Genomic DNA, 26441 nt, shown 5'->3' on the forward strand with positions numbered 1-26441 from the left:
GTCTCTGCCTCCCAAGGGTTTGGATTAAAGATGTGCACCACCACTGCCTGGCTTTCAATTTTTATTTTTAAAAATTAGGTTTTTAAATTATCTCTTTTAAGTTGAAGGTATCTTTCAATTTGTTCCAGGTGAATGCAACACACACACACACACACACACACACACACACACTTCTCAAAAGACATTAACATAAAAAGCTGGACAACAATTGGACATTAACATATGATAAATTAGCACATAAAACAAAAATCATTAAGTAGGACAAAGCAACTTTTTTCATATTCATTAAAATGTTATTATTCATGAACAATCTCTCATAATTACAATGTTTTATGGGTTAAACCAATGCAGAATTAAAAAAACATTTAGAAATCAACTGAATAATGCCAAAAAAATAAAGTTATAGAGGACTAAAAAATCAAATTACCCATGCGGATTTATGCATCTGTATACATAGTTGAAGTTGCCAAATAATAAGTATTCTTTGCAAATTCCTTTAGTGCATTAGGTCACAAAATAGTGGCCAGTAGACTTACACTTAATGGAGTTACGGTGAAAGGAACAGGGATCAATATCAAAAGCACTAAACTATGTACATGAGATAAAACCGCATTAAAGAGAAAAATCAAGACAAACTTAATATGTTTAGAGAAAAAAACACAATCAGAAAGAAGTCAACTATTGGAAGCTGTTGCTGTCACCATAAGCATAAGCAAACTCTTAAGCTCTAATTAATGTATTTCCAAAAATACGTTATAATGGAAATAAATGTTCTAAGCTTTCAATGCAAAACCTAGGAAAAGACCAACACAGTAAACTAAGGGGCTTTATTTCTAGCCTCTTAATTTATTATAATTAATCTATCACAATAAAGCAAATAGCAGGGACTGCCACCAAAGAAAAACAAAAACCAAGAGACAATAAGATTCAAAGTTGTTATTTGATAAGTTGATAATAAAGTCTGTTATCAGAGGTAGACTTCTTTATGAGGCAGATATCTGTTTTTCTGGAGGTCAAAACTCACCCTAGAACTCACTCCTTCACTCCCACAATTCCTTTGACATTCATGTGGTTTAGTGTTTCAAACCTTCCTGTTTAGCTCTGTTCTTTTTCCTGTTTTGTACACTGGGTTCTATTTACCAACTTATTGTTTAAGAAGGAACGAAGCCCTAAATATGGCTGCCGTGGCTACCTGGATTTTCCAGCTGTGAAAAGAATAATAGTCAGTGCATGGCACATTCTTTACACACTCACTAAAACACTTGCTTAAAGCTTTCTGGACAGAAGTGCTGGCTGACGACTTTGACAGTCACAGCTGCTACAATAAAACACTACAGTGGGAATCAGAAGCACCAGGGCTGTGGAGTGGCCTGGATAGTTCTCACATCAATAGACTGCTTAAAAAGAAAAAAGATTGAATTCCAGCAAGAATGACAGAGGATCCACTCCTCAATTAGAGAAATTATTACACTGGAAAAGTTACCAAAAATCAGCCTTTTCAGAATTCAAACAATTAACCAAAGTTGTGTAACCACTCAAAAGTGAGGTGTTTAATCAAGAAAAACAAACAAAATGTAGAGCCCAATAAAAATCAATAAAAAAAGAAAAACAAACTAAGCTGACCTCATTAAAGATGGCGGACTTGTGTCACCCAAGCCTCACCACTCAACACACCTCATCCAAACTTAAAAACAATTAGTCTGGGCTGGAGACACCGTTCAAGAGTTAATAGCATTTTTTTCACTTGCAAAGGACCAAGGCTTGAGTCCCATCGCTCACACTGTGGTTCATAACCACCCTTAAATGCAGTTCCACAGGATTCCAATGCTCTTTTTTCACCTCCAAGGGCACCAGGCACGCAAGTGGTGCACATACATACATGCAGGGAAAACACTCGTAAACAAAATGAAAAAGAGGGGTCAAAACTTTCAAAATCCAAAAACAAAGAGTCCTCCATCTCAGTGAAAACATGAGGGCAGATACCAAAGTGGGCAGAATAAATTTGAAGCTAGTTGAAAACTTCTTACGGGACATGTAGAGATGGCTCAGTTAAGAGCACCGACTGCTCTTCCAAAGGATTCTGGGTTCCATTCCTGGCACCCACATGGTGGTTCACAATCTGTAACTTCGCTCCAGAGAATCTTATACCCTCTTCTGGATCTGCAAACTCAGGCACGCATGTGGTGCACAGACATACACGTAGTAAAAACACCCAAACACATAAAATAATACAAAAATTAAAGCCTATCTTTCCAAGACAGCTGCTATCATTTGTCCTGGGAACCATTTGCAGGATTTGTTATTTAACTAGACTTAGAATTCTCCTAGTGCAAACTTCTCCTCTCAGGGGCCTTATAAACAGACTTTATTTGATTTGTTTAGAGAGGCCACTAAATTACTTTCTGTTGTTTCTACAGTTAATCGTGGTAAGCTTGCTAGCTTACAGCAATGCAGAACTGCAGGTCAGAAGTTCAACACAGCCTCCTCGGGTATAAACCAAGGTGCCAACACAGCTGAATTCCTCTCTGGGGAAGTATGAGAGCAGAAGTTTTTCCTTGGCTATTCCAAATTTTATAGGCCATCTGCATTCTTTGGCTGTGAACTTCTTCATCTCTCATTGAAGTTGGTCATACCAGTCAGAGATTATACACAATTTTCTGCCTTTAACAATCCTCATGATTACATTGGCTCCTTCCAAATAATCAGGGATACATCTCCCACTTAAAGTAAATCTGATTAATAATCCAAATTGGTCTTCCAACTTAATTCCCCTTTAGCTTCCAAAATCAGAATATGGCCATTTTGGTGACTATCAGGAACTACACACTACATAAACAAGGCGCAACCAGAACAGTCTCAGCAGTGACAATAAGAACCACGGAGGCAGGAGAACAGGATTGTAAGAACTGTCACAGTGCATTATTTTAAATGACTTTTCAACAAAAACTAAGATGTAGAAGGAAAAGAGAGCATGTCCATCCATGGAGCAAGATGCAGAATAGGCCAGATATTGGATTCACAAGGCCACATTTTACACCAGCTATTATGTCTTCTTCTAAGTCCACTCTCTCCAAGGGTCTCAGAAGCTTTGCTTGGAGAGCTAAAGGAATGGGAAAAATAACATTTTATGAAATGCAGAGGGCTAATGAAGGGGTGGGATTGCTTTAAAGAGTCAACTAGGAACTTTGGAGATGCAAAATTCCATAAGGGCTCAACAGCACTTTGGGGAAGCACACTGGGAGAAGAAATAGTGGATGTGAAGATAAGACAGGTGAGAGAACCTAGTTTTAGAAGAAAATATGTGAAAGATAAAAGGTGTACCGATCTATTGAGGTGTATAGAGCATTATTAAATAAATGGAGTTCTTAAGAACAGGAAAGAAAATGATTCAGAAGAGTTACTTAAAGAAAGAGTGAGCCAGGTGGTGGTGCCACAGGCCTTTGATCCAAGCATTCTGAGTTTGAGGCCAGTCTGGTCTGCAGAGCGAGATCCAGGGCAACCAGAGCTGCACAGAAAAACCCTGTCTCAAAAATCAATCAAACAATCAAAGAAAAACAGAGAGTGGTTGAACCTCCCAAGTCAGAAGAAAAGCATTTGCTTTTGCATCCGATAAACTTAACATTAGTTTTTATATTTGATAAACTTAACAAACTTGAACTTGAAAAACATCAAAGAAATTTGTAATATAATCAAACTGTTTAAAACTGAAGGTGAAAGAGAAAAATCTTAAAATCAGCATGAGAAAAATGGGATCAGGATCCTCAGGAAGTCTAGCAGCTGTTTTCTCATCAAAATACATGGAGACTTGAAGATGATGGCCTAACAAATTATAGCACTGAGAAAAAGTGCCTATCAACAAAGAAGTCACTAGCCAACAAATCTGTCCTTTGGCATTTAGGATTTCCCTAGGTAATCAAACTAACAAAGCCTCAAAACGAAGCAAAACAAAACCCAACAACTCAGTGCTAGCCCATGTACCAGAAGAAATGCTAAAACACAATTTTCAGGGCAGTAATTAATATGCAGGAATAAATTAAGGACACTGATAAAAGTAACAAGACAGATAACGATAAAATACAGTCAATTTGGAAGACTTTCTTTTCTTGTTGATTAAAGAACTCAACATGAAGCAATAATAGCAACTTAGGTTGACTGGCAGATAATGGGAGAAGACAGACACTGACCAAAAGGAAGGGGGAAAGTTACTTGGAAGCAAAATTGTGCACAAATAAATTAAAAATACTATTAATTGAAAAACACTATTATTTTTAAGCATTATTCTTTTAGATGCTGGTTATAACACTCAGTGCATACAATAAAAATAAAACTAAAATATATATATCTAAAGAATGTATATATACCTGAGAAGCCCACACCCTTTATGTGTAAAATGTCTATTTCCCTGAGCTGTCTCATAGGTCACAGTGCTGGACAAATGTACATGGGTTTATGAGAGAGAAGAAAGAGAGAAGAAAATCATAGATTAAAGGAGTAAATATAATTAAATAGTAAAAAATGATAGAGTGAAAAAATAAGCCACATAAAGATGGAATATACACTGATAGTCTGGATTACTTAAGTTATTGTGTTCTCTAGATATATATTTTTTTTTGACTACCGGAAGACACTTGATTCTGGGGGCTGCTAAGTTAAACCAACATAAAGGTATCTTTACTTCAAAATTTGAGTCTAAGGATATGTTGTTTTGGAAAAGAGGTTCTGCTTTTATTTCCACAAATGAAAACCTATAGATTCCTTCCAGGCTAATGTGGTTTGATGGAACAAGACCCCCTGAAAAGTCTCCATGAACCCTAAAAATACTTTGTTCAACAAACAGCAGGAAGCAGTTTGGAAAAAAAAACTATGCCCAAATACCCATAATGATTGTTTATAAATGTTTGTTTTTATTTAAAGGGGGATATAATATAAATAAATTCTTTGCATTGGTATGGATCTTGGTCTACTAATACAAATGTAAGATTGATTTTGTTACACTGTGTGCATGTATTTTTGCTCTTGTTTAAGGTATTGTGTTTGTGCATCTCATTTAAAATGTAATGTATAATTAAAAATTATAGATTGATACTCATTTATAATAGTCAAACTCGTCATGTTAGTTGGGTTTTCAGTTAGATAAATAATCTTCAACACTTCAAAGACCTACAGAATATAGAATTTAATATGTTTATAACATATTTTAAGAACTTCTAGCAGCACTAGTTATTTCAGAGAAGTTGATGGGCATTGAAGAAACTCATTATGAAATTTGCCTTCAGTGTGACAAGGCTAGCCATTTGAGCAAGAAACTGCTCTTGTCTTGGCTGTTTGATGACATGCTATATGAACTGGACATGCAGGACCCACAGAAAAATGACTGCTAAACTTTCCAAAAGATGGAATGTTTCTTCAGGGTCCCTATTTCACAAAGGAAACTGCAAGAAATTCAGCAGGACATAAAAGAAAGCCACTGACAAATTTTGCCATTATAAGGAAGAACAGATCTTCAAATTTCCTGCTTCCCTGAAAAGTGTGCCAGATATTATGGACCTATAGGCTGAAGATGCATGTCCCAACATTTCAGAAAAACTTTGGGTGACTGTCCAGGCAGTGAGATGTCTCTGTCAAATCTAGAGTTTTGGAAGTTGCTTACAAGCACTTCCTGTTTACTTAGTTACTATTATATTCTTTGGGGTCTTTGATCAATTTGAAGACATATATAAATATTGTTTTGATTAGCTATAATAAAAGATAAGTTAGATATGAAACTTTAGACTCAAAAGATAGATGATAGAGTATTTTATTTTTCTAATACAAATAGACTAGATAGTGTAATTGTAATTCTTGCTTGATAACTGTTTTGTTATATGTAATTTTACTATGTTAAAGTTAAAACCTTCCTTTTTAATTAGATAGAAAAGAGAGAATGATGTGGGATGTACGTGTGTGTGTGTGTGTTGCTTTTATTGGTTGATGAATAAAGCTGTTTTGGTCAATGGCTTAGCAGAACAAAGCCACGCAGGAAATCTGAACAGAGATATATAGAGAGTAGGTGGAATCAGAGACACCATGTAGCTGCCAAAGGAGGACACTGGAACCTTACTGGTTGGCCTCAACCTCATGGTGATACACAGATTAATTGAAATGGGTTAGTTTATGATGTAAGAGCTAGTTAGGAATATACCTAAGGTATTGGCTGAAGAGTGTTGTAATTAAATAGTTTCTGTGTATTTTTCAGGTCTAGGCATCCGAGAAAAGAACAAGAAATCTCTTTTTACATGTCTCTTTCTCTTAAGATCCAATCTTATGGATATATTAAAATCTTCTTACAATAAACCTTAACTTTACTTCAAAAATACATGTTAATTATAAATATAATATATATATTCTGTTGATATATAAATATATATTCCCAACATGCACTGAGAAAAGAAAAATTATCCTTAAAAATTAGAGGCATTGTTATCCTACTATACATAATAAAAATAAGGAGACAAACAAACAAGGAAGACATCTAAAGTTGACCACTGGCTACCTCATATGCACACAGGTGAAGACCTGCGCATGTATTTACATACATGTATACACCATAAACACAAACACCACACACACTCTCCCCCTCCCTCCCTCCCTCCCTCCCTCCATCCGTCTCTCTCTCTCTCTCTCTCTCTCTCTCTCTCTCTCTCTCTCTCTCTCTCTCTCTCTCTCTCTCACTCAGAATGCTGAAGTCTAAAGGCTCCTAGCCAGGTATGCTCTTTGCATGTAGTTAGCACCCCAGGCTGAGAAGAAGCAAATGGATCGTAAATCCCCCAAATTTTTGAGTGGATTATTGTCTTTTGTCTAGGGCCATACCATTCTGAACACGCTTGATCTTGTCTGATTATATCCATGAGAAAGTATAAGCCTGTCCACAGAAGTTTGTGATGGTTCATTACCTCAGGTGACAGTAACATCACTAATCTGTAAAATATCTATAAGGAAAACCTTTACCCAATATTGAAGATAAAGGTAAATAAAATATAAAAAACATGGTTCCTTTGTAGCATTTAAATGATTTAGGAGGCCACTGCTTTTTGTATGTCATCAATAAGGAGATGCCATTTCATGCCAATCGTAATATGTAAAAATTCCCTAGGTGGGAGGGTAAGTGTTTTTCAATTTACTGCTCTTTTTTCATTTTTTCTTCTTCCAAACACTGCATGTGCATATCAAGTCAAAACCACAGTACCTTCTTGAAACATCATGAGCTCAACTCTGTCTAATCTTGTAGCCATTTGGGGCATAAACAGACCCTATCAAATCCTAGTTATGTCTGAGTTAGTGACTTTCAAGAGTTAATCTACCTTATTTACTAGTGTTTGAAAATGGTGGGAATAAATTAATCTGCACTGAAAACATAGTTCAGTAGAACCCTGACCTTAACTTGGCTATGAAGAAAGAAACAAAACAGCTCCCTAGAACACTCCTAAACCTCCACTAGGCCACAGGCGAGCTATTAAGCAAAACACAGAAATGATAGAGAAACCTTGTTTGAGTGGGTGTTAGCAGATGTTAGCCAAGTAAATACTTTTAAAATATAAAATAAAAATAAGGAGCCCTTCTAATGTTTTTATGAGACAACTAATAGAGACGCGAGAGGATTCCCAGCCAACGGGAAAGGCAGCAGGCCTGCAGCATATTTGTTCAAAGAGTACAGTGAGAAGGGCCAGGAGCCAAACATGTGTTTTGCCAAAACCAGTCCTCAAGCTACCATTTACAGATGCTGACTGGGAGACAGGCACCAGGCTGAGACTTTCCTGTCTTGTATTTTACTTAAACCTCAAACAACCCTTGTGATTATCCGTATTATTGTTATCTCTCCTACCTTACAGATGAGGTTTCTTAGCCTTAAGAAGATTCCCATCTAAGCTTAGAGTCTCACAGATGTCAAGTGACATACAAGACCCAAATTTGAAGCCCATCCTTTTAGACTACAACGTTCTATGTCTTCTAAGTGTATCACCTTGGATGACATTTTTTCATAGGAAGTAATTATGTGCAGATCAAATGGATGTTTGAATTATTAGACTTCAAATAATTACTTGTTTGTAGAAACATCTGTCTCACTTGGCAAATATTTGGGGTTTAGATATAACTTCATAGTTTGGTCTCGAGAACAAAAACTTCCAGAATTATGAAACTTTGACGATCAAAAAAAGACCACCTACTGAGGGCTCCTGCTGTTTATAACAGGAGAAATCCCTCCCTGGAAAATTCCATGAGAATGTTCTTCTTCTCATGGTCACAGCTTGGTGATCAAGTCCAAGAGCCCATGCATCCTCCCTACACTTACTTCAACTCGTTAACTTTTTTTACAATGGTGAAGAATGGGCTTAGCTAAGATATTTTTATTTGTATGGGAAATGACAGCATTGAGAAATTAGAATACTGAATATTGAAGATTGAACATTTCAGGTGACAGCTGTAATAAATGTCCACTTTCAAAATGCAATGCTCATCCATAAAGATTGACTAAACAAACCATAACTGAAAGTGACTATTGTTATATAAGTTAATAATGGAATGAAACTAAATGGTTACTTTTCCATGTATTTTGTCAATTCGTCTTCAAATTGGTTATGATCAGAGTTGGACATAAAGTATTTTAAAGGTACCCAGAGAGTAAAAGTAGAAAGGGTATCATTTCTCCTTTATCCCTAGTGCATTAACTTCTGTGACTGATACATTTATGAAGTCAAATTTGTTTTTGCAATAATCATGTAGATCCCAAGCCCAAATAATATGCAATTGTTTCAATACGTGTGTGCATCTTTCAATAATTTCTTTTAAGACCTATTTTACATAGTTCTTCACATTTCAAGATTCTCCTCTCAACATTTGAGGTCTACTCAAAGTCTTTAATTAATCAATTTCTTAGAAATTTTTATATTTTCACATATCTTATTATTATCAGGAGTATTAAATGTATGCATATTAGAAGACAGATTCGAGTTTGGAGCCTCAGGCTTCCAATGGGACATTACTGCGCTAAGAGGAGACAGCTTTTGTCCAGATTCCAGTCACAAACATGTAGCCAAAAGCTTACTCCAGGTTAATTATTACAAACCCACTTCATCATCATTCTCCTGTCATGGAGATGAGCTGTTATCCAGACAAATGGGTACCACAGCAGATGGGATGTTTTAAGCTCTTACTAGATCTTACCTCTGCATTATGACTTATGTGAAGGAGATAGCATCGTGTTCTTCATCTCACTTGGCCATCTCCACTAAGTCTTCCCAAAGACTAAGCTCTGTTTCTTTCTTTACACATGAACTCAGATGTTTTCCACTTGCTTCCCTTCTCTTTGATGATTTTCCATGTAGATGAACACACAATCGTGTCTTCTGACTGCTGACATTTTGTTATCATCTTCAGACCCTACATCTAGAGACTTGATTTTCCCTTATGTACTTTTTTTCATTTGTTGCTTTTTGTTATACTTTAAATAAATGTTTTTTCACGAGGTTCTTAATAATGGCTTTCACTATTTTTTACATATATGTACCATTGTGCTTTATTTTGTTTGATGAAGTGTTTAATTTCTTTCCAGGACTCTAGTTTTCAACATCATAAGAGTCTTCAATGTTTGACTCACTATTTCTCCAAATACTGGTGACCACACGGGTGGAATCAGAGACACTGTTTGAGAAGAACTGAGATTGATGCAGGAAGTGACAGTTTTAATGTACAAGGAAGATGGAAGGAAAGACTACAGGAAACACACAAATTGGCAACTCTTAGACGCAAGCGGAAACTTGAGGAGTTGCTGGAGACAGCTGTCAAGGAACACTCAGATGACAGAGGCAGATAGACCTGTGTGAATCAGAGAAAATTAAAGGCAGTGAGGGATAGCAGTGTCTGTGTGTTCTCAGCCTCTCTAGGACAAGGAGCCAACCCCAAATAGTGTCCTTCTAATTAACTACTGCTAAGGAACACGTTTTTATGTGCAAATACTCTCATATTGGGTGTTCCTATTTTGTGAACAGAATAAATTGGTTTATGAGAATCATTTAAGGAAAAATTTATTTTAACTGGTTCATTCAAATAAAATAAAATATGCAAAGAAGCGAATTAGAAGAATCCAATGACCCACTGGCATTTTTTTGCAGTTATTCTTTTCTTTCTTTCTTTTTTTTAATTGAGAAAAGGAAAAAAAAAAGTTTCCCCCTCCTCCCAGCCTCCCATTTCCCTCCCTCTCCTACCACCCTTCTCCCCCTCCCTCTTTAGTCCAAAGAGCAGTCAGGGTTCCCTGCCCTGTGGAAAGTCCAAGGTCCTCCCCCCTCCGTCCATGTCTAGGAAGGTGAACATCCAAACTGGCTAGGCTCCCACAAAGCCAGAACATGAAGTAGGATCAAAACCCCGTGCCATTGTCCTTGGCTTCTCATCATCCCTCATTGTTCGCCATGTTCAGAGAGTCCGGTTTTATCCCATGCTTTTTCAGTCATAGTCCAGCTGGCCTTGGTGAGCTCCCAATAGATCAGCTCCACTGTCTCAGTGGGTGGGTGCACCCCTCGTGGTCCTGACTTCCTTGCTCATCTTCTCCCTCCTTCCGCTCCTTCCATTAGTTAAGGGAGCCACCTTAGGGCTGGCAAGAGACTTGAACCTAGAGTGGCTCCCAGGAGCCCAAGGCAATGTCCCCAGTTAGTTCCTTGGGCAGATGAGGATAGGGAACCTGAAACGACACTATCCTATAGCAATACTGACGAATATCTTGCATATCACCATAGAACCTTCATCTGATGATGGACTGAGACCCACTGGCATTTTTAAAATCACTCAGTTAACTCTTTCATATGTCAAAATTTTCAACTGCCTACTATGTACCTGGAATTAAGTTAGGTTTTGGGATGTTATTCTAGGCTGGATTCTTCAGTAAATGTGGAATGAATATATGGATAATTAATATCTAAAGAAATAAAATGTTGGACAAGAACCATATGAATAAAGCAAAGTGAATAATGTGTATATGGAGATGTCAGAGTCTTGCAAAAGCCCAGACTTTGCTCTGATACACCTCTGGAGAGAGCACACATTCTTTTCAAAGTCTATGTCTTCCAAGTTTATAGTAAAACTGTGATGTTGGTGATGTGCTCCATAGCCACCCAGACACTCTACAAAAGCACATAGAAGATCCCAAGTCAAGTGTATCCCCAATTCACAAATAAAAACCATATAAGATTATAGACCAGGTTAAGGCATGACCCTGAATCTTTGTCTCTTTCAATAAAATCTTCTGCAGAGGATTATTAGTAAAGGTGTTATGAATCATTTTAGATGGAGAGATGCCTCAGAGAGTAAAGAATTTGCCTTGCAAGGTGAGGAATCAAGTTTGGCTCTGTAGAACCCATGTAAAAGCTGCATGCATGCGGCAGCCTGTGGACATCCCAGAGCAGAAGACAGACAGGGACCCACAGGACAAACTGACTAGCCAGATTAGTTAAAAGAGTGAGTTCTCAATCGAGGAAGAGACCCTATCTCAACATGTAAGGTAGTGAGCAACTGAGAATGACACCTGCCATCAATTTTGTGCTTTCACGTATGCACGACTGGCACACTTGCTTACACACATGTGGACACACACACATGCTTCTAAACATGTGAACATGCATATATTTATTTGCACCACACACACATGTATACTCTCATAAAAATCTGAAATTTAATAACTTAAAAACCGAAGATATTTATAAAAAAAAATACCTGTAATTACTCTAAGTTCCCTTCCCTTCTATGCTTCCTCACAACCAATTAAAGAGAGTCATGAAAGTGGGACTGCTTATAACCCTACTGTTTGAGAGGCAGAGACAGCAGATCTCTAGAGCTGGTTGGCTAGCCAGGCTAGCCTAATCAGTAAGTACCAGGCCAGGTGAGAAATTCTACCTCAAATTTCAAGGCAGTTTAGGAAAATGGCAATAGAAGGTACATAAAAGTCCCACTAAATAGAGGACATGGGAGGAGTTGGAGGCAGGAGAAGGAGGGGAATATTAATGTGAATGTAAGACTAGTGAGTGTATTAAATTCTCAAAAAAAATCAAAAAACTAAAAAAAACCTATAAGATTGATGGTACAGCAGCAATGACAATGGCAGTTGACCTGTGGACCGCATATGTGTGTTCATACACATATGTGCACCCGCCTGTATGCACTCACACACATGCATACACACATGCAAGAAAAAGCCATAAAGATACTCTTACCGTGCACATGCAATTGAGTGTGCTGTTGGGCTTCTCCAGCTGCATTGGTAGCCACACATGTGTATCTGCCAGCATCTTCCAAAAGAGCCTTGGAAATCTGGAGAACTCTACCAGAAGACTGTATCTAATTGGGAACAGAAAGCATGGCAGTATTTGGGTTGAATTTAAAAACATTTGCTGAGATAGAAAAGTTTGTTTTAAATGTATAATGTTTAATTGTAGTTTTATATCTTAGTTAACTTAATATTTGAGATCCAGATCACTTCATTGTACATAAGAAAATAGGCTAATTTGATTTTAAAATGCATTCTTATTCATTTGAAGATAGAAAATAAAATAACTTAAGGCTGGCCTGCTGGTATATTCATAAAACCCCATTGAATAAAAGATATTCACACTGGACTATAAAGCATGTGATGAAAATTTAAACTCGCCGAAAAAAAAAAAAAACCCATGACCACATTTATGTAACACTTCATAAATGGTTTTAAGGCAACAAACTTTTTTGATGAAATTGTCACAAGGGCCAGTAAAACTATAAAAGTTATAAAATAATAGGAATGCCGATAAATTCTTGCTTTCTCCTTATTTTGCTCTTAAATGCATTGCAACCGGGTGAATAAAAAGTCATTATTTAACACTGTTTATTTTGAAGTCACCAATAACATCCAGTCACAGTGCCCAGTAGTCTCTGCAGTTAAGTGCATACTCTCTCTTACTATACACAGCATTGGGTGTCCTGCCCTCTTGATGGTCTGTGCTCACAGGCTGTTAAAGAGACAGTATTCTACAGCCTTTACTCCCAGGCATCCCTGGGAGTACATTACATTACAGAACCTGTTTCCACTTTCTGCTACACAAACAGGAAATTTAACTCTCTGGAGTTTCCACCCAATCCCATAACTTTGGTAAAAAATTCAAGTTCAAACCTGAATTTACAGCCTCAACTCCTGCTGGTTTCCTGAGCTCTATATTCATGGTCCTAGGACAGGTTAACACAGGAACTATCCAGTACTAAATTTGTAAATTATTCCCTCATATTCCTAAAATTGACTAGCCATTGCATTTTCCCAGTCTTGCTTAATGGCGCTCATGATTTTTCCAGTCATCGGGGTTTTGGCGCCCACTTTGACTTCTATTAATTACAGCACAGCCATGCTCTCAGATCCCCTGTTTTCCACTTCCACCACCACTGTGGGATTATGATGGCTTCTTAACTGATGTTCCAGTGTCTCCAACCTCCCCAGTTGTTAATCTATTTTACACACTGTTGCCAGAATAATTTATTTAGGATTGGAAACTTGATCCTTCCCCCAGAACCCTTTCAAACCTCACTCATGGCTCCCCACTCTGCCCAGGAAGAAATCTGAACTCAGTAGAGGCCTCCAGGTTCACCACATTTCGACCCCAAATGATCTCTCCACAGTCTCGAGTGAATTCCTAGCTAACCTATTTTCCAGTCAAACTGCACTAAACATGCTAAGCAACATATCCATGCATTTATTTTCATCCCTACAATTTAGCACCTGGCTTTTAATGCCACAACTTCTTGATACTCAGGACTAGCTTGATCTTCTTTCATCTTACCCTTTACTTCTTTACTCTTTGGGTTAACTTATTTGTGCCCAAAACTTTAAATATAAACAGTGTGCCAAAAATTCTAGCCATATTATTCTGTTGATCTCCGTGGCAATTTGCAATAACCTAGTTACATGCCCACCATCTTTACCAGTGTATCTCCAACTGATGTGAACTCCAGAGCCTGAAATTAAAATCACAGTACTTTCTTTGCCTTATGCTCTTCCAGAGTGTCCCATATCACTGGTGGTCAGTGTCATCCACATAATTATGTAGTTTAAAGTCTCAGGAGTTTTCCTTATACACCCAACCATCATCTTTAATAAATGATCTTTCAATCTACAATGACTTGACTATTGCACCAAAATATCCTCCTTTCTGAAACTAGTATATAGTACCAAATTTCTACCTCTGTCTCCTATAGAAATTCATATTGGTTCTAACTGATTTACATATCTACTCTTGGTCCTCCAACTTAGTTTCTCAGAAAGGATGCAAGTAACTTCAGTCACGTACCAGATAGTAGTGATCTGGCCAATGACGGCCGATATATAATGATGACACTATCTAGTCTGTCTAGGTTTGTGGAAGAGTACTGTGAAGTCTATACAATGATGAAAGTGCTAAATTATGCTACGTATCCTCATTGTAAAATAGTACACAACTATATTTAAATGTAAACCTGGTCATGGCACGCCTCTTAAACTCTTTAATCCCCCAATTGCCTTTGCAAAGATAAAATAATTAGTATTGTAAAAGTGCTTATTACTGCCTCTCCACCTCTGCATGCCAATAACCCCTCTGTTTTTCTTCTCTTCCTCAGACATCTGCCTTGCTTTCAGATCCCTGAGAGGACACATGCTCTAAAGAACGCGTTTGCTGTACACACACTCCCGGAACTGCTTATTTCTTTCCTACTTGACCCTATTCATTCTTCAGAACTCTTCTTAAAGGCTTTCCTCACATGTCCTGTTTCTATATTCCATCTTTAATATATTAATTAAATTTTAAATTACATTTATGTGACCACCTGATAAATCTCTCTCTCCAAGGTAAGCAATCCTTTACCTGCACTGTATTTGAAGCCTGTTTACTGAGTTTTCCTTTTGTACAGAGGTGTGAGATAATATCTTAGAACTAATAGCAAACAGATATCTAGACCATTTCTATTAGGGAAAGAACTAAAGACATATTACATATTGAAAATATACAAGCAAAATTCAAGGCAACATTTGTCAATTAACTTGATCCTACTAGAAAAATACATTAATTCTATATGTTTTAATGGTACTGGAGATGGAAACCAGGGACTTGTGTATACTATACATCACCCTATCACTGAGATGCATCGCTAGCCTTTTCTGTATGTTGTTATTTTGAGATATGAAATCACTAACTTGCCTAGATTAGGCTAAAACTTGCTAAATCTTGCTCTGTAGTCAAGGTAGTCTGAACTACAATCCTCCTGCCTCAGTCTCCAAAATAACTATACCATCAGGTCAGGCTATTTATGATTCTTAAGTACACAGGTTCCGCGGGTTAGAAACCTATCATCTATTTATCTGTTTACTAGGGATCCTAACTCTAATTCTCTAGCACAGAATTAAATGCCAGAGGGCACAGTCAGCATGGGAGACAAAAATGATTTTTAGTCACTCATAAGACAACAATTTTTGAAGGCATAAATCAAAATAAATACACCAACTCCTGTACTAGGAGCTAAATCAGCAGGGTTTTTTTTAAATTTCATTGGGAAATAAGGAAAATACATTTTAGTTAAATTTCTGCCAAATCTGTCCTATAAGAAAAACAATTCTTAGGAAATAATAAGATGATAGAATTAGCAAGACTTACATATGTCTTAATTTGGCTTCAGGGTCTTATACTCACTCTGAGGTTTCCTTGGGCAGTGTTCACAGGCTGGTCATCCTTCAGCCATGTAATGGATGGGTTTGGAATACCATTGGCTATGCATTGCAAGATGACTGGCTTGTATTTCACCACAGTCTTCTCGGGAAGGTCTGAGGATTTGATTGTTGGAGGAACTGGATAAAAAGAAGGGAGGGACAGAATGAAACCATAATCAAAGATGTCCCAGACCTAAGAGTATGTGTGAGGCACCCATGTCTAAATGGGAGCAGAAAAGGACTCCAGGGTTATATAAAGAAACTCTGAGCATAAAGTTGGGATGCATGTGTGGTGTAGATCCAGGAGGAGGTAGAAGGAGAAATGGGAGTGTGTATGATCAAGTTATATTGTATGCATATATGAAATTCTCAAAGGATTAATAAAATATATTTTAAATAAGTTTAAGGGAACTGAAACCATAAAATCAGGAAAAACAATGTATTTTCATAAACAAGGAAACAACTTCATTTTGTGTTTAATCTATAATTTTTACTCATTTTAGATAACACTCATTCTTAGTTCTGAGTTTTTAGTTATTTGAATAATCAAAATGTCCATATGGTTACTGCAACCTAACATGTATGTTTGGCTCAAACCCATTGGCTTATTTTCTCAGTTGATAATTACCATTCATTTCTCTGGAATGGCCTCATTAAACTAGTGCCAGATTCAAGCAGTATTTATGCACATGACTTTGTCCCTAGTAAGGCTGACTGGACCTGGGGTCATAAGGTGATAGAAGCTGGGCTTGCCAGATTCTCTCTCAAGAATCTGGAATAGAAACTGAACTAGATTTGTCTGCATTCCATCATGGGACATGGAAAAACAAATTTTGAAAGAGAGTCTACAGAGACAGAGGAAGAATGCAGTTGATTTTCACAGATTCTGTTCCTGGGCACTCCAAATGGCTCTTCAGTTTCTGGTTCCAGTCCTTTCCTTCTCAAGTTCTGCTGGCAAGTGGGACATATAATGTCCTGGCAGAGATGTGCTCTTGTCATTAGATTCGTGGTCATAACCTTAATGTGCCAGTTCTGTGAATGCGCTTATGTTCCTGCATCCCACAATTATATCCTAAGCATTGCTTCTGGAAAACACGCTTCATAGGCACTCCTATGGGTCAAATCCTTAAAGGTTGACGTAACCCATTCCCTTGGAAGCTTTTGCCTTCCTCTTCTGTCATAGTCTAGCTCCGTCTTCACCCTCGATACCATCTAGAACACACTCACCAACACTATCACCTAATCTTATTCACACGATATTTCGGGTAAGTCTCTGCAACAGAAGATAATGTAAATCTGTTATTTTTTTTTTAACTACAGTGGCCCTTTTCTCACTACTTTACACAACTCAAGACTTCTCTCTGCTCCTCTCTGAATTAGACAATGAATAAAGCCGGAATAGTTTAAAATGCAATACACCATCCCTTCCTTCACATACCGTGAACAGTCACTTCAAATTCCTTCCTGTGGTCCCCGGCAATGTTCGTTGCCACACACTGGTAAAGACCTGTGTCTGACACTTGAGCCTGAGCAACAACCAGTTTGCGTCCATTTAGTAAGATCTTAAATCCATCTCTTTCATCAATTAACTGACCACCTTTTAGCCACCTATAAAGAAAGAGAAATCTAGATACATATTGCAAATGAGCAATTTCCTAAAGGTTATTTGTGTGGTATTCTCTACTACGCATTCACGTAATCTCCTAAATAATCCTAATTAGTCACTCTGTGAAACAGGATGGAGAAGAGAAGTAAAAAGGAAACATGGTCCCTCAGAGAGGTTGGAAAACAACTGGCACTCAAAACTCTGTAATGAGTTCATTATCCTTCTAATAAGTTTAGGTTACAGAAAGGGACAAATGATACTATTCACTGTAGTATTTAAATCATATTAACCAACAAAATGCAATGAGCTTCCAATGTTTGCAAATCAAATATTAAAATCAGAGTTTTATAGTTTTGTGGGCTATCACTTTATAATGTGTGAATTGCAGTCAACCAACTATTTTACATGTCTCATACCATGTTGAAAATGAAAATTGTATATTCAATAATGCTCCCTCAACAATGTAGGAGGGAGACCAACCAGACAAAACTATAATCATGCTAACCTTCACATCTCTATAAAATTTCTGTTATTCTTTTTATTTAATAGCCTATTACAAATATCAGTGCCTCAGGGATGTCTAACATTGATAGTGCTTAATAGTCTACAACTTCTGTCTGAAAAAATAATTTCTAAAAAAAAATATAAAGGATTTTCTCCAATTGTGCCAATATGTTTGCTTTCTGAGTAGCAAGTACCAGCTGCCTTGTATATAGACTATATATTTCCCAAGAGGAATATGATTTTGTATTGATACTCCTCAATGTCAAAATCCTCCAGGACAACTCCAAAACATTTATATTAAAAAGCGAGAGAGGTATTTAGAAGACATACCAAAACGCTTACATGATAGTTGGTGGGGGAGAGCCTGTGACTTGGCAATCTAGCTCCAGTAAGTTATTTGCCATCACAATCAAGTAAGATGTTTCATCTCCTCCTTCCACAGTTGGTGGTACTAGAAAGAAAAAAAATAGACAGAAGGTAGCAGGCAAAGAAGTGTTTGCAAAAATAATTCCATCCTGACATCTCAGTAGTAACTTAGAAAATTGATGTTTTTCATGGGAATTTAATAATCAAGGGTTTTGACATTGTCAATGCATTTTATACTAAGAACTTGCCATGATGAATGTCCTCCAGTCACTGGGAATTTTCTCTGACATACACTATGGTGCCATAGATGCTATGCTAATGTAAAGCTTATCCACATTTTATATTGTTTATTTTCAAAATAACACACATTTAAGAATCTTCTGGCTGCAAATACAGAGTCTCAAGGTAGCAAGATGATTCCTCAAAGTCTAGAGACTATTACCTGTAGTCTACCACAGTGCTTATGACAGAAGAACACCTCTGACACCTGCAGCCAGCAGTTGATAAAGTTATGAACGTGCCATTGAAAGAACAAAGTGCATCCATTAAAATCCATGGAAGAGCTGCATGAGATTTAGATTTAGATAGCGGGACTCTATTGAGAAACCCACCACTTGAACAAACTGGAAAAGCCCACCACACCTGATCTTAGATTGCATTATTACTACAGGACATATGCAGATTAATAGAAATGGGTTAAACTCAGATGTAAGAGTTAGCCAAAAAGAAACTAGAGCTAATGGGACAAGCAGTGATTTAATTGATACAGTTTTTGTGTGATTATTTTGGATCTAAGCTAGCTGGGCAGTTGGGAACCAACAAGCAGCCTACTCCAACAAATTGGCATCTAACGTGTGTGAACTCTGACTCTTTCAGACAGGAGGTCCGGCTCCAGAGCATTTAAGTGGGGTTTGTGAGCAGACTGCTGCAGCTTGCTTAATGACGGCATGGACTGGCTGTGTGCCTGAGAATGGAGTTGTGGGCATGACTCTCAGAGGCAGCAAACAGCTCCACAATTCTGGGCTGGGCAGAGCAAGCAGGTGTTACTGTATATACCCTATTAATGGCGCAGTTTAAGTTTTTAAGAAGCGCTTAGCATTTTAAGAAGTGGTCCTGGATAGTAAAGAATTACAGATACACAGTAGGACAGATTCAGACATAAAAGACCTCTAAATGGGTTGCAGTGTTGGATAAATGCATGTAGGCTTGGAAGAGAGAAGAAAAAGACTATGCAGAGTTGGAAAAGAAGTAAATGGTTTTTAAAAAGGGGGTAAAGTCTTTAAAGAGACAGAGTACAGATAGTTATAGATTAAAAGGAGTAAATAAGTCACATAAAAATGGAAAATTCGCAGAGAGTCTGGATTATGTATATTATTGTGTTTTCTTTGAATTTTTTGACTGTGAAGGAGCTAAGTACAGAGAGACGCCATGGAGCCACCAGAGACAGACATGCTGAAACTTTGCTGACAGACACGACCTCATGGTGATGCACAAAATACAGGAAATGGGCTAAATTAAGATGTAAGAGTTAACCAATAAGAAGTTAGAGCTAATGGGCCAAGCAGTGTTTTAATTGTACAGTTTCTGTGTGATTATTTCAGGTCTAAGATAGCTCGTCGGCCAGGACCAACAAATGGCCTCCTCCAACATTACTATATACTGTGAAATGTGTTCAAAAATCCAGTTCTGTGAATCTGACAATCTAGGCAGGGCTATTCTTACTTACCTAAGACATCAACTTCATATTTGATTTCCCTTTCTCCTGCCACACTGGTAGCCACACATATGTATTGTCCTTGGTCAACTTCTAGAGCACTCAAGATTTCAAGTGTCTTCCCACCTGCTTCTATGCGGATGTTGTCACTGGCTTTCACAGGTACACCATCTTTTAACCACGTGAGAATGGGAGGAGGGTTGCCAGCAGCTTTACACTCCAGGATCAATGACTGACCAATAACAACTTGCTTATTTGAGGGTGTGGCCAAGTCACCCTCAATTATTGGAGGAACTAGGGAGAAAAAAATAGTAATATTTCAGGTAATTCTTTTCAGAGCCATAAAAGAACATCTTAAGTAAATAAAGGGGAACCTTTCTCTCATATGCTTTAACTAGAGGAACTTCTTACATGCCTGTTTCTCTCTAAGTTGGTGAGGGAAGAATTTCTTGGTTCAACCAATCTATAATTATTCTAATTATTCTGAGGTGCTCTAGACTATCAGGCTAACAAAAGATGAAGATCAAACACCAATCTTAATACTAACCACTGTTTTACTTTATTGCTATAAACAAAATACTTGAGAAGCTCCAAGTTCCAAGGGGGACAAGCTGGTTAAAGAATGAACTATGTTTAACTTTTGTAAATATCTTTTCCAAATTATAACAAATTCTTCATATTCTTATCTATATACAGTGGAAACTGCCCCTCCCTCAGCTTTCATGAATGAGAAAGCTGGATGTCAGCACACCAGAACGGCACTCAGGTAAGATAAGCTGTGTATCCTTACCATAGATGTCAACACGGAATGATTTTTCAGCCATTCCAGCGACATTGGATGCATGGCATGCATATGTTGCTGAATCAGAGACCTGTGCTCTTGGAATGTGAAGAAATTGTCCTTTATCAATATAAAGTGCTTGTGAGCTGGATATGACTACCTGGCCATCCTTATACCAGGTAATGGTCGGCACTGGAAGCCCTCGGGTCTCACATTCCAGCTTAACTATGCTGTTGAGCAATGCAGATATTTCTATGGTAACATTTCCTCCTTTAATACTCGGTGGAACTACAAAAGATTTCAAAGCAAATACAAGCTTAGCATCTGCATCACACTAGTAAATGCTATGATCACTAAAATTCTTAGATTAACAGCGATGCATACTAATGACAGAAAGCTTGTGTCCTCTACAGATGATACTTCCCCCTCTGGTCCACACAGTCTAGAGAACCTTCTTTTCCAGTCTCAGCTTTCAGTAAACAGTCAAGTCCCAGGTTCAGTTTCAGCAGCTCACGGGATACATCATATTGGAACAACTAAGCAAGTTAGTACCAACACACAAGGTGATCCAAACCAAAGCTGCACTTACGCACATTAAGTTCAAAAGTCATGCCATAGGAAGAAACGTGTCAGATGTTGTTGGGGAATATTACTTTCAGTGTGTGACTTTTGTTTACCCTGCATTTGTTTAACTCTTTGAAGCTGTGTTAATGTGCTTGTCTAAGATACCTGATGGGCTAATAAAGTGTTGAATGACCAATAGCGAGGCAGGAGCAAGAATAGGTGGGGCTGTCAGGTAGAGAGTATAAATAGAAGGAGAAATCTGAGAGGAAGGGCAGAAGAAGCAAGAGAACAAGGAGAAGAGGACATCAGGGGCCAACCACTCAGCTGCCCAGCCACCCAGCCAGTCACAGAGTAAGAAGGAAATAAAAGTATACAGAAATAGAGAAAGATAAAAGCCCAGAGGCAAAAAATAAGATAATTTAAGATAAGAAAAACTGGCAAGAAACAAGCCAAGCTAAGGCCGGTCATTCATGACTGAGAATAAGCCTCTGTGTGATTTATTTTGGAGCTGGGTGGTGCCATCCTTCCTAAAAAATAAAAACCAAAAGAGTAAAAAATCACACAACAAGATGTGGCACAATCTCATGCTCTCCACTCCCAAAACACAGAAGCACCTCTGAGTGCTTTCAGGACCAATACTGGCAGCAGTTGTGGAATTCTATATGAGAGATTTACTCTCCTACCTACTCAACATATCTAATTCATTTATTTCTATTGTTATGAAGCCATAAAAACTTATAAACTTATACTGGGGTATATAACCAATACTACATTAAATTAGCAGTTTGGGTAACCCAAGCCCTCTTAGCTCCTTTGATATACCCACTTCATCTTATATTATTTTTGTACTTCTTTAATAGAGTGTTTTACTATTCATTCCACATTTATCTCACATAACTCTGCACATCTATAGAGTTAACTCTATTTCTCCAAGGAACCATGGATTCTTTTAGTAGAGATGGATCACATTATCTGGTAATCTTCCTGAGAATTACTTCAGAGTAACAGACACAATCCAAGTCATGGACTACAGTATTTAAGGGTGAAGTTGAAAGTGGAATCATTTTCCTGTAAGTACATTCATTTTGAACTTAGGGACCAGATAACTTTCAAACAGACCAGGGGATACAGAGTTAAGACTGTCAAATGTTTCGTTGGAATGCAGTCACTCATTCATTCGTTTATTGGTCATGGCTACTTTCACTGAATAGTAACAAATGAGTTGCAAATAGCTACTCATGCGATGTGCTCATTGCTTTGACTGCTGTACAGTGTATCTTAAATCTAGTGACATATTTGTATCTTGTCAGCATTTCCAATACCATGAAAGTATTAATACATGTTTAATCTTATCACCAGTGCATATTCCTAACAACAGAACAAGAAGAGAGGAGTGGCAGAGTGTGACGTGGCCTCTCTTGCTCTAAGAGTGCTGAGCACTGCATACACTGGAATGGTACAAACATCAGCAGTCTAAACACCTATTCCTATATTCCTAAGGCAAAGAAAGGCAACATTTGAAACACTAAAATATGCAAAATGGGATGTTTTAGCCTAACAATTATTATTATTTTTTACAAAAAATCACAAAGATAAAAATGGAGACTAAAACAAAGGAAGTTTCTAAGTAGCATGTTCGCCAGCAAAGAAGGTCATTTTCCAATGGTGGTATTATTAAATTAATTATAAGTACATCAGCTGAAGAAATATATCCAGAGAATATAGATTTGTTGATGATTGCTAGATCCCAGACTGCCAAAAGTTTAAACTAGAAGTGAGGCCTTTATTCATCCACATTTTCCCCTTTTTTATTAGATATTTTTTTAAAATACCAATCCAAATTCCCACTTCCTCCCCTCCTCCCATTCCCTCCACACATCCTCCCACCCCACTCCCATCTAATCCTAAGAGAGGGTAAGGCACTTTGCTTTGTGGAAAGTCCAAGGCTCTCCCTACTACATCTAGGCTGAGCAAGGTATACATCTATGTAGGGATAAGTCCTGCCCCTTAGGGGGCGTGTTCGCCTCAGGCTAATGTTTGCATATAAATTTGGCGAGTGTGCTTCCAGTTTACAGATTCTAGATTCCAGATTCCAGATTCCAGATTCCAGAATTCCAGATTCCAATTTACAATCTGTCTGCATTCGTTTACGCCATTACACATCTAAAGAGAACAGGATCCCAAAAATCCAGTACATGCAGTAGAGATAAATTCCAGTGCCACTGCACATGGCCACTCAGTCTGCCCCAGCCATAAAACTGTCACTCTATATTCAGAGAGACTAGATTGGTCCTATGCTTGCTCCTTCACAGTCCAGCTGGAATTGATGAGCTCCCATTAGCTCAGGTAGACTGTTTCAGTGGATTAACCTTTCCTTCATGGAGAAGGGAAAAAGGAGGGAAGAAGGGAAGGGTTGAGGAGAACTTGAGGGAATGGGATAGTCGAGATGGAGGAAGGACAGATATCAGAGCAAAGAAAGAGATATCTTGATTGAGGGAGTGATTATGGGGTTAGGAATCCACAAGGATGACCCCAGCTAAGATCCTAAGTAATAGATAAGAGGGTGCCTGAACTGTCCTTGCCCTGTAGTCAGACTGATGATTATCTTAAATATCACCATAGAACCTTCATCCAACAACAGATGGAAAAGGAGGCAGAGACCCACATCAGAGCACTGGACTGAGCTCCCCAGGTCCAGCTGAAGACTATAAAGAATGAGAATATGAGCAAAGAGGTCAAGACCATCCACAAATTTTTATTCTATCTTTTGTACCCAAACAACTCTTCTACAATGTTTGATATAAATGTGTAAGCTTCCAGATTCAAGACATTCCATTTATCCTTGCAACAGAACCTTCCATATAGCTTTCAACTAGAATTGATTAATTGACTATTTCTAATGGCATACTAAAAAGCAAATATTAAAAAGACTGCAATAAGATGTTATAAAAAAGCTCTTTTAGGAATAAATATACTCAGTAAAAATCATGTTAAAAATTAATAACTGTATTGAGTGATGGAGAAAGGTCATCTGTCTTATCTGTTGCTTTCATTGGTTAATAAATAAAGAAACTGCTTGGCCTTTGATAGGCCAGCCCTTAGGTGGGTGGAGTAGACAGAACAGAAGGCTGGGAGAAAGAAGCAGAGTCAGTCAGTTGCCATGATTCTCCCACTCCAGACAGACGCAGGTTAAGATCTTTCCTGGTAAGCCACCTTGTGGTGTTACGCAAATTATTAGAAATGGGCTAATAGAGATGTGAAAATTAGCCAATAAGAGGTTGGAACTAATGGGCCAGGCAGTGTTTAAAAGAATACAGTTTCTGTGTAATTATTTCAGGGCATAAGCTAGCCATGCGGGCAGCTGGGTGCTGGGGGCGCAGCCCCGCCGCTCATATTACTACAATTGAGCAGAACCTATCTATGGGAATCACATTTTCTAAAATACAACAGATAAAGTCTCATTACCAATCACCAGTAGTAACATATGAATGTTTGTCATCAATTTGAATGACAGGGAAAATAGTCTATTTTGTATTCACTTCTCTAACTCCCCCTCCAAAAGATATTTTTGTCTGGCTTGACCTTATGCAGACTTTGTGCATGCTGTCACAACTGCTGTGCATTCATTAGGGCAACTGCTCTATTCTGTCCAGAAAACATTGTTTTTAGAAGCTATTCATGTGATATATACATTTCATTTAGTGGGGAGCACTCCACAGTCTGTTTCTCTGTATGCTGACCTGTTGATATTCATCCTATTAATTATCACCTACTGTAAGAAGTTTCTCTGAGCAGCCTTGAGAAATGTATTGGCGTATGGGTATAGCATGTTTTAATACTATGTCTATTTAGTAGACTAGGATTGGATTCCACTGCAAAGAGTGGGGCTTAGATCCAAACAGAAAGCAATTAACTGGTTACTCCAATAATGGTTGTGCTACTGTTGCACAGTGGATAGATATATCTTGTTAGGCCAGTAGTTAATGTAGCTGGCTGGGTTCACAACTGGGTGACATTAATAATTACTTTTTTCCTCTGATATAATGCATAGAACCTTCTAGAATCATAAAAGATAGCCAGTAGGAACAAGGCTTCCAGGTCAGTACCAGGTTGATTTATCCATGTTATATGAATCAAGTATGAAGTGTCTTCAGCAATAGGGTCTTATCATCAAGTTTTAGAGAGTAATTAAGAACATTAACAATAACCTGTAATGTCTGGGGTTCTATGATAACCCACTGACCAACAACTCAAGAATCAATAAGCCATTCTTGGAAGTAGGATTTGTATTTGCTATCATGTGTTCAGTTGGGCATTGTCTACTATCATAGGGGAACTCCCTCTTTACATATGCATAATCATATCTTAGAAAACTATTACAATAGTGTGTTTCCATATGATTCTTTCAAATTACATGCCCCCATTCTTTTTGTTTATTCAATGCAATGTTCATGCTCATTTCTATTGTTCATTCTCATGTGATGATATGAACATGTAAATAAGGAAAACAATCAAATTTAGGATAAAATATACTCTCAACTTGAAATATGCATATGCATTATTCACAATTATCTAGAGTACAACATTTGTGTTTTTTCATTTTGTGACAGTCACCATTTCACAAATGAAATAAAGTAAGCATAAAGCCACCCACTTGAAGGCATAGGGCAGCTCTCTAGAGAAGAAAGGATATGGTTTTGCAAATTAGAATACTCAGAGCCTCTCAATACCACAATGCCTTTCAATTAGACAATCTCAGAAGTCCTCTCTTCTGGGCGCCTGAGGGCATCACACAGAGTGAACATGAGGATCTGAAATGAATAAATCCAAGCTCCACAGAAATAGGAGTCTTACTGAAGTTCCAAACTGTATTCACAATAGATTCTGGCAACAATACAACAGCCTGGGAAGGCACTGGGCTTGTTGTTTCTATGGTTGGCTCTGGCAGGGTGGCAGTGACAGTAATAACGCTTTTGTTTAACTTGGCATCTACATAACTAACCTTTCAGTGATGGCAGTTACATAGAGAACACGTCTTTTCATGACTGATTTTCCCAATAGGCTTCCGTTTTACACATAAGTGATTTAAAATCTGCTTTAAATACAAAATTTTTGGTTCAAAAGAGATATTAAAACTTAAAAATGACATCTATATTTTTATTTTATTTTTTAATATTTCTTTTTT

At 37.7% G+C, this 26441-nt stretch overlaps 1 protein-coding gene across 1 annotated transcript in view; it reads right to left on the minus strand.

The window, feature by feature from the left end:
- Window positions 1-26441, minus strand: part of Hmcn1 (hemicentin 1) — a 199000-nt gene that overhangs the window by 156595 nt on the left and 15964 nt on the right. Inside the window, exons 9-14 of the mRNA XM_026789592.1 lie at window positions 20702-20980; window positions 19924-20205; window positions 18174-18282; window positions 17160-17329; window positions 15705-15859; window positions 12237-12360 (exon numbers count right to left, since the gene is read on the minus strand). Of these exons, the coding sequence (XP_026645393.1) occupies window positions 12237-12360; window positions 15705-15859; window positions 17160-17329; window positions 18174-18282; window positions 19924-20205; window positions 20702-20980 (1119 nt within the window). The remainder of the gene's footprint in view (window positions 1-12236; window positions 12361-15704; window positions 15860-17159; window positions 17330-18173; window positions 18283-19923; window positions 20206-20701; window positions 20981-26441) is intronic.

This window comes from Microtus ochrogaster, unplaced genomic scaffold (genome assembly GCF_000317375.1).
Source record: "Microtus ochrogaster isolate Prairie Vole_2 unplaced genomic scaffold, MicOch1.0 UNK24, whole genome shotgun sequence".
Classification (NCBI taxonomy): Eukaryota; Metazoa; Chordata; class Mammalia; order Rodentia; family Cricetidae; genus Microtus; species Microtus ochrogaster.